Source organism: Emys orbicularis, chromosome 2 (genome assembly GCF_028017835.1).
Source record: "Emys orbicularis isolate rEmyOrb1 chromosome 2, rEmyOrb1.hap1, whole genome shotgun sequence".
NCBI classification, from domain to species: domain Eukaryota; kingdom Metazoa; phylum Chordata; order Testudines; family Emydidae; genus Emys; species Emys orbicularis.
In genome coordinates, this window is record NC_088684.1 from 219,095,858 (window position 1) to 219,111,629 (window position 15,772).

At 38.4% G+C, this 15,772-nt stretch overlaps 1 protein-coding gene across 1 annotated transcript in view; it reads right to left on the reverse strand.

Moving 5' to 3' along the window:
• Window positions 1-15,772, reverse strand: part of ANO10 (anoctamin 10) — a 264,625-nt gene that overhangs the window by 62,777 nt on the left and 186,076 nt on the right. The window contains exon 12 of the mRNA XM_065399449.1: window positions 12,873-12,989. Coding sequence (XP_065255521.1) covers window positions 12,873-12,989 — 117 coding nt within the window. The remainder of the gene's footprint in view (window positions 1-12,872; window positions 12,990-15,772) is intronic.

Here is a 15,772-nt window from a genome sequence, read left to right on the forward strand (position 1 = left end):
GGTCACATCCCTCAAAAGGCAGATCCTCTATAATTGTTTGAACTTCCCTGGGTATCCCTGATGACTGGAGCCAGAAGGATCTTCACATTGCCCCAGATGTGGCCATAGTGCAGGCAGTAGTCTTAGACACATCCAAAGCAGTCTGCAGAGAAGTTCAGGAAATCCGATGCCCTCGAGCAGAATCTACAGTAAGTAATGCTGGCACCAGGTACATGCATCCTCTTTTGAATGTAGTAGACATTGATGCTGGAATTTGTTACAATTCCTTTGCACGGTCCAACAATCCCTCATTAATAGGCATGGCAATCCTACCAGGCATGAAAGGATGCAGAAAGTGTAGCAGCTTGTTCTATTTCTCTTGCAAACTATCTCCAGTGGTTTCAGCCATGTGTTTCATCAAATCTTGGAATGCCGTAAAGTTGTCCATGAGACAAGGCATGGAGGAATTTCCTGCCTCACCAGGGAAGAAGGATGAAATTATAGCTGGGATCAATAGTTTCTCTGTGTTGGCATGCTGATCATCATCACTCTCCTCCTCCTGTTTCTCTAGGATCTGTGACTGCACCAACTGACCTGATTGGGAAGGTCTATACCATCACTTAACAAGAAGATCTAATCCTATAAGGAGGCGACAGTCAATGCTGGCTTGTGCGGAAAGGGTAGCATACCCTAGGGTTCCCAGTAGGGCCATGATTAATAACCATATGAATACTGGACTGATGGACCCTGGAGGAGGATACGAAGGGGGCTTGTTCATTGTGACACTCATGCATTTTTCTGCTTACAGAACAATCTCTTGAGTCCTCCCTAATGCCCAATGTGATACCTATGAAGGAGGTTAGCAAGAGATGATTCCCTGTTACATAAAGATGGAAAAATGAAAAAGAGTATGTCTCCTCCATTAGCGGGTCTATTATTTTTGATGTGCTAGGGAGCCCTTGGATCCTTTCTATAAGGGTAGGGGAGGGAATTGTTACTGATGTCATTGGAGAACTTTGGCCAGATCTTTGGAGGACTTTAATAGTGATGTCAGACAAGGCTATATAAACTCAACTGCAGCTCTCCTGATTCCAAATTAAGGGGAAAGGGATACTGAATCAGATTGTAAATAAAGAATGACTTCCTTCTTCCAGTGACTCCAACATAACACCATTTGAAACAGCGCAGTGAAATAAAAATATTGTGCTGTACTGTGAGCTTTAGTCTCTGATAAGCCCTTTCTTAACTCAAATTCACTTTGTCTAAATGAACTTTTTAAATTATTGATGTGCATTCAACTTTGTTCTTTATTACAAACAATCCTATTACTTTTAATATATTCATAAGAATGATCACTCATTCAAAACTGCTGATGCTACTTAGAGTGACCACATGTCCCGATTTTATAGGAACAGTTCCGATTTTTGGGTCTTTTTCTTATATAGGCTCCTATTACCCCCTACCCCCGTCCCAATTTTTCACATTTGCTGTCTGGTCACGGTGCTACTACTACTGTAGACATCATTTAGGATCATATTTTTTCAGTACATTTTTCTAATATTCTTTAATACTCTAGCTGTACTTCGTTTTAAAATAACAGCTAGTGGATTGTAGCACTGGAGAACACTTATATAATATACTTATACATGTTACATAACTTTCACATATTGTGACAGCCAAATGATCTCCAGGATTTTTGACCATCAGAATGCACCTCCCTTTCCCCAGCCTCCACTTTAACTCAGGGATATGAGATGTAAAAAACATCTGTAAGTACACCTAGGTTTACAAATTCAACCTCGCATCAGCCTGGAATCAGACACGATTCTGATAACAGACTAACCAGGTGAAAACATATCGGGTTGCTGGCTGTGTGTGCAGGAGCTCTTATCATAGCACAGCCATTTGCTAGAGTTAGGAGAAATCCCTGTTTTTCACAAAAGTTTCTTCCCCTTATTTATTAACAATGCAATAGTTAGCTGAGTGGATGATAAATATTTGCTAAGAGTGTGGGGGGAAATCCTTTGTTTGTAACTACTATTTTCAACAATTAAGGAACAGATTTTGAAAATATCTTTGAGGAAATATATCTTTTTAGTTCAGTTAGTGCTTTTCGCGTTCTGCATGGATATCAGCCAGGTTCATTACTTTTAGAAAAAAAAATAAAAAATTATTATTTGCTTTTAAAGAGTGATTGTAAAGTAATTGTATAGTATATAATGCTTATTTTTAAAACCATTTCCCCATTATAATCATTCCCTTGAATCTTAAAAATAGCTTTTATTTCCCTATTCATTCATAAAAAATACCTTTTCAGGAAACTGATTTCTTACACATGCCATGTCTACAGAAACTGAAATATTTTTTATTTAACAAAAACTTGAATATCTATCTTACTTCATTGTGCCAAAGCATTTTTCATTTTTGCACCAGCATCATTACATTGATGTCAATACAGTAGAAAGAGCATAAATTGCACTGTTGTTATGAGTCTAACAAAAGTAGTATTCTTTTAAGATGTCAGTGATCAAGTATAAGAAAAGTAAAATCTGGAGGAATTTCAGTATCAGTTTCTAAGTGTCTTATGATTATGTCTGAAACTTGGGCTTTAACTACTAGGTATTTTCTCTTTAACCGTGGCAACAGAAAAGCAACACAGCATCTGAACTAAAAAAAAAAGTGGCATTTTAGTTCTAACATGCATGCAAACATGGTCAGAGGATACGAGATAATTTGACCTAAAAAGCTAAGAACCTTTGAGCTTTAAACCAGAGTCTCTGAAATTTGTATCTTAGTGTAACAGTTTTGCCCTCAAAACTATCCAGTATGATGAATGTTTGCTGAAAAACATTAAACACACAATACACCAGTAGATAGATACACTTTTAAATATACCTATCCCAGGGAAAAGTAGCTGCTAATAATCAGTTAAGCCTTTAAAAAACTGCCTGCTGTGAGTAAAAAGATACCTTTATGAAAATAAACACAAATAGTAGTTACACATCAAATATATAGCATAGAATTGTGTCTATTATTCAGACAGTGTGGACTGCAGAGATCTGGCCACAGTACTATATATCATGGAGGTGCTGGTCACAACTCCATAGGTAAAGTTTTCCACTTCAAGCAAGGATTTAACCGCTTTGTATTTATATTATAATCTTAAACTTGCAGCTTTATAAGGGATTGAAGTCACAAGGTTTCTGCAACTCGTTCATAAGCTGAATTTTTTTAGTAAAAAAGGGAAGCACCAGAGAAGGGGGTCGGCTTACAGGTATGGATAGGGAGAAGTGGGACACAGCCCCTCCCCCCAATAGGGGGAGCAAGGAGAGGCAGCACAGCCAGCAGAGCCAGAAGGGAAGAGGCGGGGCCAGAGTCTCTCCACTTCTGGCCATGCTGCTCTCCCCCCAGCCTCCGAAGCAGCTGCAGCTCCAGGGCTGGCAGGCTGCAGCTCCAGGGCTGGCAGGCTGCAGCCGTCCTGCTAGGCCCCGCCCCCCAGAGCAGCCTGTGGCCGCGCTGCCCGGCCCCCCAGAGCAGCCTGTGGCCGTGCCGCCCGGCCTGCCGGAGCACGCTGCAGCCGTGCTGCCCGGCCCAGCCCGCTGGAACATGCTGCAGCTGCGCCGCCCGGTCTGGCCCGCCGGAGCAAGCTGTGGCCGCGCAGCCAAGCCTGCCGGAGCAGCTCCAACCAGGCCAGAGACATCCTCCCCTGGCCCTCCCCAGATAAGGTGGGAAGGGATGGGATGGGGAGAGTGTGGGGGTCCCGGGCTAGGGGTGGGGTCATGTGGGGGGTGGTCACAGGGGTTACTCCCCTGACCCCCAGCTTCTCACTCACTCACACACACACACACCCACACACACGCACACACCAATTTCCCCATCAGTTGCTGTCCCGGCCCATCAGGGTAAGCAGCTGGAGTGCCAGGACACTTTGTTTACTTAGGTTTACCTCCGTGCCTGCGGATGCTCAAGGTAAACAAACCATCTCGGCCCACCAGCGGCTTATCCTGATGGCTCAGGAGCCAAAGTTTGCTGACCCCTGAATTATAGGGTCGGCTTATGAACGGGTCATAAACATTTTCCATTTTTACTTATCCATCTTGGGGGGCGGGGGAGAGAGGGGTCGGCTTATAAATGAACCGGCTTATGATTGAGTATATACAGTACTTGATTTTTCTATACATACATACCATTTCTAGAAAACATTATTACTGATTTGGTGTGAGATACCAAATGTATTTATTTTTGTAGGATAATAAAAGTTAGAGATGGACAAGATTGTATTAGGTCATATAAGCCATCTCCCTACCAATGCAGTATTTTCTCATTGTATACAGTTACTAGTTTTATGTAAATTATACATTTAAATGTCCCAACACCAGGTGATAGGACTTCCACTACTTTTTGGAAGACTCTTCCATAACCTAATAGATGCCATTGTCAGGAAAGATTATCTGATATGAATTTTAAATATTCTCTTTCTTATTTTCATCTATTTCTAGTTATCCTTCTTGTGCTATCCTCCTCTCTTCATCCTGGGTATTTACATCTTTCAAGTATCTGAAGACAGTTTTATTATGTTCCCCTTAATCTTTCTGACACATTATGTAAGATTAATTTATTTACTTTTTGTAGATCATAGATTTTAAGTCCAGAAGAGACCATTATAACCTGCATAACAGAGGCTTAGCATTTCACCCAGTAATTCCTGCATCTGGCTCATGATTCCAGTTGAACTAGAACATATATTTTAGAAATATATTCAGTCTTGATATCAAGACTTCAAGTGATGGCGAAGCCACCACATACCTAAGTAAGTTGTTACAATAGTTAATTATCCTCAATGTTACATTTTTACTCTTTACTTCCAATCTGAATTTCTCTAGCTTCAGCTTCTAGCCATTGGATCTGGTTATGTCTTTACTAGATTAGATTATGAACCTTCCACTACCAGAAACTTTCTCCCCATATAGGCACTTATAAACCAGGATCAAGTTACTACTTCACCCTCCCTTTGATAAGTTAAATAGATTGAACTTCTTACGTCCTTCACTGTAAGACAGGATTTCCAGAGTTTGAATAATTATTTTATCTCTTTTCTAAATGAACCCTTTCCAATGTCTTCAATATCCTATTATTATTATAGGGCAATTCTTCCAGCCCTTCTTTTCTCTGAAATCCCTCCAATATATCAATATATTTTTAGTAAAGTACTTCCCCAAATTTAATACAGTATTCCAACTGGGATCACACCAGCTGGGTAAAACTTCCTGTTTTATGATGCGATATCTACAAAATATGAAGTCCTATATTGCATTGGACATATCACATTGCAAACATGTCTAATTTGCTGTTCATTAGCACTCCTAAGTCTCCTTCAGTGTAAAAGGGTGATGATGAGGTTTTTTCCTTTTTAATCTCAGATCTATTTTCTAGGGCAGGAAAATCTCAAAACTAGTTTTAGCCTGTGTTCCAGAGAGCAAAGAATAAATTAAATATTTATTTTTATAATCTTCTAAAATAGATAATGAAAAAAATAGCTTCCGGCTTTAAGAGAATCGTGAAAAAAGTATTTTGCTGTCCTTAAAGAAGTGACCTTTTGTTGCCTACAAAGTAACCATGTCTGTTGTAAATCTAAAACTCTTGAAAGTCACACCCAAACTTAGTATAGATATCAATTCGGCCATTGGTACATTATTTTTTAAGATTTATTTAAGAAGATCTAGTAAAGGACTTTTGGTCAGGAACAAAACATGTCTTTAAAGTCTCTGTTCACAAAGGACAGTGGTTTGTTAACTGATCTATGGACAAGTGGGGGTCTACGGTGCTGTTTCTGTCACAATGGAGATGCATGTAAGTGATGATTCCTGCTAGCTGTAACACAGATAAAGGCTCTTAGGACTACCAGAGGTTTTTTAAGCCACTACACTTAAAAACAAAATCAGACAAAAACACCTTCACTGCATCATACTACTTCATGTCCATCTGTTCACTTTGCAGGTTTTTCTCTGGGGCAAATTCCACAACAATCAAATTTGCAACTGATGCCAGCTTCAGAGGAATAGCAAAAATACAGCAAGGGGACAGAACTAAGCTGCCAAGTGACTCTGAACAGGTTCCTTCAGTGAGGATGCGGGAAAAGAGTGGAGAATTTGTATTAATAAATGGCTAGTCCTACCCCGAGAGAGAAGAAATAAACAGCACAGATTAAAAAAATAGGGAATATAGTATGGAAGTAACGTAACCAGCCATATCCAAAGTGAGCTTATTTTTATCTTTTCTTAATGTTGTCCTAACATTACTGTTTTCAAATAACCAAACTCTATAGATATTGCACGGAAGGTAAGGAATTGGATATTGGAGAGTTGGAAGAGAGATGGTCCATAAGAGGATTCCACCATTAAGAAGTGATCCGCAATGAGAGTTTGAGAAATATTTGCATAGGGAATGTGATCCTCAATGAACAATTTGTTAATATTTCTTCTACTGACAACTGAAAACAAATCTAACGTGCTACACAAACTCTAGGTCCTGTGCATAAAGCAATGCATGAACACTGAGAGTAAACGTTATGCTGTTATATACACAATACATTGTCACTTTTTATTTGTTGTGTTACTTGGCAATGGAATTGCATATAATTTCAGAGGAAAGACACCAACTGAAATATATCCCATTCTTGTCGTATTGGCAGGTATAACATCACTGAAATGAAAGCACACATCTCAAAGTGCTACCTCTTATACAACAAAAATTATACATATTCAGATAGTGTCAGTGGGCAGAACCAGTTTCTACCTTTAAAATGGTTAAAATTATGGTGTCTGAGATACTAGTTCTTGGCATCACAATAGTTGGGCAGTGCTTCTTCAACACATGCATGGACTCAGTCATTATACAAGTGTCAGCACTAATGTAACAGTGATCTTTCTGGCCCTCCACCTTAGCTCTCCTATGGTGACAGAATCAGAAAACAATGCAGTGACACCAGGGATTAGCAGAGGTAGTTTACATAGATGGATGAGAAGTTTGAACTCCGCTGGGCTAATGTTATTCCCCCTTTTTATAGCATGTCTCTTTTTTCAGGAATCCTGAGGCTTCCTCCTGCTCATCCTCCTGCTGTTTCTGAAGAGTGGTCTGCCAGGAGAATGGAGGCCAGGGAAGCAGCACACAAAACAGGGAAGACAGGACATTTTGGAAAAAGTTAGGACAATACTGAAATTTTGATAAAAATCCAGACTCTCTCAAATTAAATACCTATTAATAGTTGGGTGACAACAGTCACTTGAAATCAGAATTCTTGGTGCACTTTATGCCCATTTTTATGTGAAATGGAAGAGTTTGTCCTCACTGTGTTCAAGACAGTCAGAATGTAATTGGGCATCCCTGTGGATTCTGAACCTATGAAGTCTGCTGTAACTGCAGAGTGCTTAGGTTTAAGCATAATTTTAACCTAGTCTTACTCATTTTACTCCACATTTCCTTGTAGATATATTACCAATTCTCTGGGATGTTGGGGGGATGCAGAGGAGAGAGGCTTGACTTTTGTTGAATTCCATTCCTAGGATCTAGGTCAGAGGCTGAAAAAGGTAAGACTGAGGTTTCTTTGCAAGAATGGTTCGCTGCTGTCAATATGTGACATTAGAAACAAATTTAACTTTGGCAATGATGAGAAAAAGAGCCAATGGGTTGTTTAAAAAATAAAACTAAATTTTGCGGCGAGTCTGCCCCCCTATCCCAGTTAACAGCATGTAATTAATCACAATCACATAACATTCATACATATTTCTAATGCTATGCTTATGCAACGATTCCCTCATTACAAATGTAAATTTACCTCCATACCACATAGACTCTGTGTCATCTCACTTTTTCAGTTATCAGAAATAGAGAATCATTAAATTGATATTACAGAAAATGCTATAATGGCTAATGAAGTTAACCCCACAATTCATTTTGGGCTCTCGCCCTGCCCCCTTCCCACCAGTTCTACATTTAGGGTGGTTCCTCCAATGCTTTTACATTGACAGGTTCAGAGGGATGCTCTCAAGAAGGGCCCATCTTTAGGGCATCAAGAATGCTTTGGATTAAAGTATATTGGGAGAACTATGTGAGCAAGTTTGCATGTTTCCACTATGACTGGTTACAAATCTCTCACTTCCATGAGTGATAACATTTACTAAAAATATATATAAAAAAATCTAATACATTTTATTAATAGTCTATCCCTTCTGCTAACAAACACACACGAACCTTATATTAAAGGATGTCCGGGAGCAACAGATTACTCACTAGGGAGAAATTGCCTTTTCAAATTAAATTTAAACAGGTTTGGGTTCTTTCTTTAAAAAAATCTGATGGACAAAAATAATTAATAACCATTTTATTTGAACACCATGTGTGAGTTTGTGCTTTAATTACATAATCAACATTTGCCTGTATCAGGAAACTAGATTTTTGGCAGAGTACTCCAATATCAGCATGAATCTTTTCAGCATCTAAGACAATAATTCACCATAAGGAAATGCTCACTGAGATGCAACATCCCCCCACCCTTACTTCAATGTATGCAAATTTTATCTATATCAACTAGCATGAGAATTGGTACCAGTAATATACTGAGCTCAAATGACAGTTTTGAGTGATAGTTAGATTTATAAATAATTTGGCTGCAAAACAACATGGCAGTTTTCTAGGTTAAGAAAATATAATAGATACCAATATCAGGTGCTCAAACAGTTTGCATAGCAAAACAAATGAAAGAGAAACAAACCAATGAGCAATTCTGCCCTCTCCCTCTCCTTTCCTCCACTGTCCTTCACGTTCTTCCCACCGTCAACAACCCTCTACTTACTATCTGTACGTAGTATAGGCAGGCAGCACAGTGCGTTAACTGCAGCATTGTTGCTGAATCTGCCAGTTACATACATATGTCCAGTAAACACACACCTCCTGTGCTAATGGACATACCTGACACTCTGATATTTTGTTGATTTCAATGGAATAGAGCACAGACTATTTCATGATTTTGTTTAATCCCAGTGTCATAGAGGCGGGAGTGTTTCTATTATCCTTTCAATACATTTATTATTAAAGGCACTTATCTGTCTTTCCCTGTTATCTAATGAGGAGTCTTAAAAAGGAGAAACAATTCAACAAGGAAGCTGTCTTTACTGATTTTTCCCCAAGCCATACTTTCTTGCAGTTTTATCCTTTTTTAAGATAATAGGTGGAGATTATGGCCACATAACAAAATAGAGCACACCACCTCTAGTCCCTCTTCCTCACTGCTTTGGAATACTACTTTCAGCAAGGAACATGGGACACTAATTGTGCAAAATCATTGTCAAAGAGGTAATCAGCCAGCAGATGGGTCTGAACAGAGAAGAGCTGGAATCCTCCACACCCAGACAACAAGCAATATACCGGTACTTCGGAGTGATGTACACCTGGTATCTACTGTCTCAAGGGAACAGAAGTCCCAAAGCTATTCTCAATCAGGATCTTCTGCAAGCATGGAAAAACCGACCCCTCTTTTAGCATCTCTCATGCATTAAAATAAACGGGGGACAGGGAATTGTGACAGTAGTCAGAAGAGGGATTTGGTATGCACTTATCACAGCAGTGGGGAGGAGGAAGCTTCCATGTGACATATAAGTCTAACTTTTTTTTTTTTTTTTGGCTTTTAAAAAAAATGTTTTTTAGAAAAATCAATTTTTCAAATTTTGAAACTAAAATGAGTTAAATTACTAAATTACTAAATTACTGTTTATTGCCAGAAGGTTTATCTATGATTATCTTGACTATTTGAAGCTGAAAGAACTTGAAAATATGCTTTAAAAATAAACGCCTCAGTATCTTTTCATGTTGTCAATGAATTATTTTGAAGTGCAGATATTTTGCCAGCTGACATCCAGAAAACCAAAGCTGTTTTAATGTGACATTAAAGAATAAAAGCAAGTCTCCACATGAGATCATTCCATTTCAGTACACTACTTAATACATGACATGTTCAAACTATGAAAGACATAACATGGAATCGGTCAAGGAAAATCTGAAAAGGTGATGGTGGTTATTTGTGCATATAATTATAGGTATCCTAAAACTAGCAAGGACTTCTTTATCCTGTAAGAAGATGGAGAATGAAAAGAACTGGAGGATTTTAGTTCCCCTGAAATGCAGAATTCCCATCTCTCAGTATGATTAATAAAACAAACCCTGAAGACTTGGGGCTCGGGCACATACTATGGTAATTAATGCATAGATGTGAGGGTGGAAGTTTAAGTCTTAACTGCTGACAAATATATTCATATTGAACCACACTCAGTAGATTCCAACTGGCATATTCTAATCAAAGGTGGTTTTATTCACTTGTGCTTAAGGTTTCAGTGGATGAACTAGTTTTGCCTGTCTACAAAATGAAAATAGAGAAAAGGAGCAACTAAAATAGAGCAGCAGTCCTGCTCTTTAAAATGTTAAGTAGAGGATATGTAAGACTACTGTCAACTCCTGGTAACTTCACAATGAACCCATTAGAGAACTACAAAACTAAATTGTAGAGTCTTAGATTCAATTTTAATTTGGATTTTATTTTTATGGTTTTATTGTGGAAGACTGTCTTGACCTGGATAGGGACACACATCATATAAGACCATGTGTTTTTAATAGTGATGGCAATGTAATATTTCAGGAGTCAGTTTGGCTGAAATGAATATAATATTTTGCCAGATACCACAGAAGATTTTTTTTTGTTAAAGTGTATTCTCCAACTTCACTTGAAGATCACAGAGTACAGACGATTACTCACCTATAACTGGTATACTCTAAGTATATTGCCTCTGCAAATCAGTAGTGACCATTGGGACAATGTGAACGCTAATGTTGTGTTGATAGGAACATTTGATGCTGCTGCCCTAATACACCCCAGTTCATTTCCACTGTATAAAATACCATCTAAGGACTTTGAAGTGGCAGGGAAGAAAGATGAGAGAGTGTGAATATGACTTCAACTCTGAAACTTTGGGGGGTTTCCTAACGTTGGTTTTGGGTATATTTTTGCAAAGTTTATGCTTGTTTTGTGCTTGTTTCTGTGAAAAGTTATCACATTCATGCACAATCACAGTCCAGAACATGGGACAGACAACACAAGGCTAAGTGGGGTTTTTGTTTGTCTCACTTGGTTATGCTTTAAATCCTACTCTTAGTCTGACAGAAGATGAGGAATGAAATCCTGGCCCCAGTAAGTCAATGGTAAAACTCTCATTTGACTTTAATGGGCCATGATTTCACCCAAGATCTCTAAGAAGAGCCAAAAACTAACAGATGAAAGCCCACCACCAGAATTAAAATACTCACATGAAAAACCTAAAATTCATCATAATTCACATGCAACTTTCTGGTGGCTGAGGACCCAGTGGTCCCAAATCCCTATTTTTATGGATAATTGGCCTCTGAAATACTTTTTTACATATTGGCAATTATGAAGGTTAAGATGGAAATCCCCAAGTTCATAAATAAAGCAAAGAAATAAAAAAGGGTTATTTTCATAAATGATTTCATGCAACATTAGTTTAATTCAGTGTAGACAGACAGCTATATGCATAATGCTTATTGTAATCAGCTACTGCAGATACTTCGCATTTTAGCTTCCAATATTACAAAATTACATTATTTGCTAATCTTTACCCTGGAAGTCTGCTTTCTGTAACTGGATCATTCAGCTAAATATCTTCAAAGTCAAATATTTTTCGGAACCTATGGAGGTCCACCCAGTTCCTCCCCCACATAGCTATTCCTCTTTCCACTAGGTCACGGATTTCCCCTCATGATCTATTTTCTTTGTAGAGGGTAGCCATACAGGCATGTTCTACCTGAGAGATCTCTTCCCACCACTTGAGATTACCACATACTAGTTACTTTCAGTTGTGGTTTCCACTACTGTCTCCTTGTATGCATTTGCCTCTATCGATTCTGCAGTACAAAAATCTAGCTAATTGTTTTCCTAAGGGATACATGTTACTTACAACTGAAATGTAAATTTTATAAAAAAATAATAATAATGCTAAGACTGTGGTAATAAAATGTAATCTAGTTTACCTTTTTCACATAATGTTCATATAATTATTTGGTAACCTTCCCCCAAAACAAATATTGAAATGATTATTTTAAAAAATCCATGCCAAGAGTGCTTACAATAACAATATTCATCCATACAGTGGCCAACCACAATTTACATTTGATGCCAGTTCAATGAACACCATTTCTTATAGAGAGCTTTAAATCCATAGATTTCAAAGCTCTTTACAAAGGAAAGAAAGTATCATTATAAACAAGAAAGTGGGTGTTTTTTTAAAAAAATGAAAGATACCTGACCTAATCTGGCAAATTCAAGGCAAATTCATGAGACACTGTCAGGTTAAAAATGTTGATCTCTCTGTTACCTAACAATAACTGAAATTATTAGAATGTAAAGTACTTTTTAAAATTTAATTTACTTTTCAGCATTAATGCTGTTTGCTTTTTGGTTTTCAGTCGATGTGATTAAAATATACTAATCAATTTCATATTTATTGATAGGCATTTTCTTCTGTTTCTGTTAAACACTGCTTTATTTTGGCTGCAAACAAAGGATAGTTAAACTCCAGCCAAAAATTGTTTGAATTGGAATGATCAATGACTAAATCACTGAAAGCTTCTGCATCAATAATAGGTTTTTTTAAAAACAATTTGTAAATTATTTTACATGTTAGATTGATACTATGTATGTCCCTTTAAGATACTAATATCTAATACCATGTAATTGAAACAGAAGCATAATACTGACAATTTCCATAATTTACCTTTTCTTTTGGTCCCCCAAACTAGTACATTTGTTTCCCCAAGTGAGTTGCCCATACCTGCTGTTTGAGAGCTTCTAGAGATTCAAATTCCAACCTGGCCAGTTTTATCTGGATATCCCGTGGTTTATCAGGAATCACAAACGCCATGACAAACTTCAATGCCAGTAGAATATGCTGGGGGGAAAAACAAATTCAATACTCTATTATACAGTTTATGGCAAGTAAAGAAGAGTAATACAAAAGCATTCTGCAAATTATAATTCCAGGATGCCTAAAAATGATTTATTGTTAATTATGTGAGAAATAGTGATGGCATACTATGCCACGATTACTCCTAACTTTTCCAGCTCAACAATTATTTATACTTTGCAAATAAACGCGTACGTCCATTAGATTTGTTTTTATTATAATCTTATATTTTCACTATGTACTGTATCATTCTTCTTTATTTATACATTTGTGATTCCTGATAAAAATCAAACTATTCATATTGATACTGACCTGTTTGGAATTTGAATCTAGGATAAGAATTGTAGTACATAGTGAAAGCATAAGATGTATATGTCACAATAGATTTACATGACATAATACAATGGTAAAATGTGCCAAACAAAAGTAAATAACAGAGTTCCTGCCCCAGAAAGAGTATAATCTAAAAGTCCTAGTGGGTGGACTACAAAACAATACAACACAACAGGAGTTTGGACTTTACAGCTGGAATGATACACAGAAGCGGTGAACTGGCCAACATTAATTGGGAGGATATTCTAAATATAAAGAGTGGAAGGAATAGGCCAAATTAGCCATAATTATATAGCAAAGGATTATATAAACACTTAACCCAACAAAGACCAGAAAATTCAAAGTTAAACTTAATCCTTGTTCATCACTCTTTGTATTTGACATAAAGATGCAGCACACCCATTAATGCTTGTTCAAAACAAGTTCCAAGCTATCAAGACAGATGTTTATTGGGGGGGGGGGTACACAGTTGTTTGCATGAGCACCTAAGCCAGAGCCCCTCAACATTTACCCTACTGAGGACTGGACTGGCAACTTGCCATGAGTCTGATGGCAGCAACTTGGCCCTGATTCAGAAAAGCATCTCTATACAGGGAAACTTAACTTTAAGCACATGCTTAAGTCCCACTGACACCAATGGTTCTTATACACATGCTTTAAATGGTATTTATATACATGTATGCCCAACTTTTTTCCTGACTCAGTGCTCTAATTGTCATAAAATGGAAAAGAGCACTGACTCTCATTTTTCTGAGAATACAAGTCCAAGAATTCAATGTTCCATCTTGATGCAGTTGGCTGCACAACACAAAACACAATATGCTAAACATCAAGAGTAAAGATGTGGGATGGGAAGAGCTAGAAATAAATCACCTGGTATAATGCAATGGAGGTAAAGGACAGTGGAGCAATGGAAAGAAATACAAACCCACATAATGGTCTTGTGGACTATGCAGCAATAAACATACTTTAACTATAAACAGGCCAATACTGATAGAAAAAAGAGGTAACGGTAATGATTAAGAGAATACTACCACTCTGAAACCTGTCACCATACAAGGCACTGAATTTAGCCGTATGAAGTGGAAATCCATCAACTTCATGAAAAAACTCATACAGATACAGACAGACACCATCTTCCTTTCCAAATGCAAACAGATGGACATCATACCAAAAGGACTGAAGGTAAAAAAATCCATTACTTTCTACATACCACACAGACTATGCTGAGAGATTGTGCCACACACTCTCAAAGAAACTGTGGAACCACCTGATCAACATCCTATACAGCAAACAGGGAAAGATTAAGAATGAGCTCTCAAAACTGGATACTCTCATAAAAAGCCAACCTTCCATACAAACTTCCTCGTGGTTGGACTTTACAAAAACTAGACAAGCCATTTACAACACACACTTTGCTTCTCTACAAAGGAAAAAGGACACTAAACTATCTAAACTTCTACATGCCACAAGGGGCCACAACAGTGGTTCCCTTAACTCACCCAACAATATTGTTAATCTATCCAGCTATACTCTTAGCCCGGCAGAAGAGTCTGTCCTATCTCGGAGCCTCTCCTTCTGCCCCTCCACCCCCAAGAACATGATATAGTTCTGCGGTGACCTGGAATCCTACTTTCGATGTCTCCGACTCAAGGAATATTTCCAACACACCTCTGAACAGCACACTAATCCACAGAAACCTTCCTACCAACACTACAAAAAGAAGGATTCTGCGTGGACTCCTCCTGAAGGTTGAAACAACTGACTGGACTTCTACATAGAGTGCTGAAATTGTGGAAAAGCAGCATCACTTGCTCCATAACCTCAGCCGTGCAGAACATAACGCCATCCACAGCCCCAGGAACAACTCCGACATCATAATCAAAAAGGCTGACAAAGGAGGTGCTCTCGTCATCATGAATAGGTTGGAATATGAACGGGAGTCTGCTAGGCAGCTCTCGAACACAACATTCTACAGGCCATTACCCTCTGATCCCACTGAGGGTTACCAAAAGAAACTACACCATTTGCTCAAGAAACTCCCTGAAAAAGCCCAGGAACAAATCTGCACAGACACACCCCGAGAACCCCGACCAGGGGTATTCTATCTACTACCCAAGATCCATAAACCTGAAAATCCTGGACGCCCCATCATCTCAGGCACCCTGACAGCAGGATTGTCTGGCTATGTAGACTCTCTCCTTAGGCCCTACCCGCATGGCCCCACAGTATGCCAACATTTTTATGGCTGACTTAGAACAACACTTCCTCAGCTCTCGTCCCCTAACAGCCCTACTCTACTTGCGCTACATTGATGACATCATCATCTGGACCCATGGAAAAGAAGCCCTTGAGGAATTCCACCATGATTTCAACAATTTCCATCCCACCATCAACCTCAGCCTGGACCAGTCCACACAAGAGATCCACTTCCT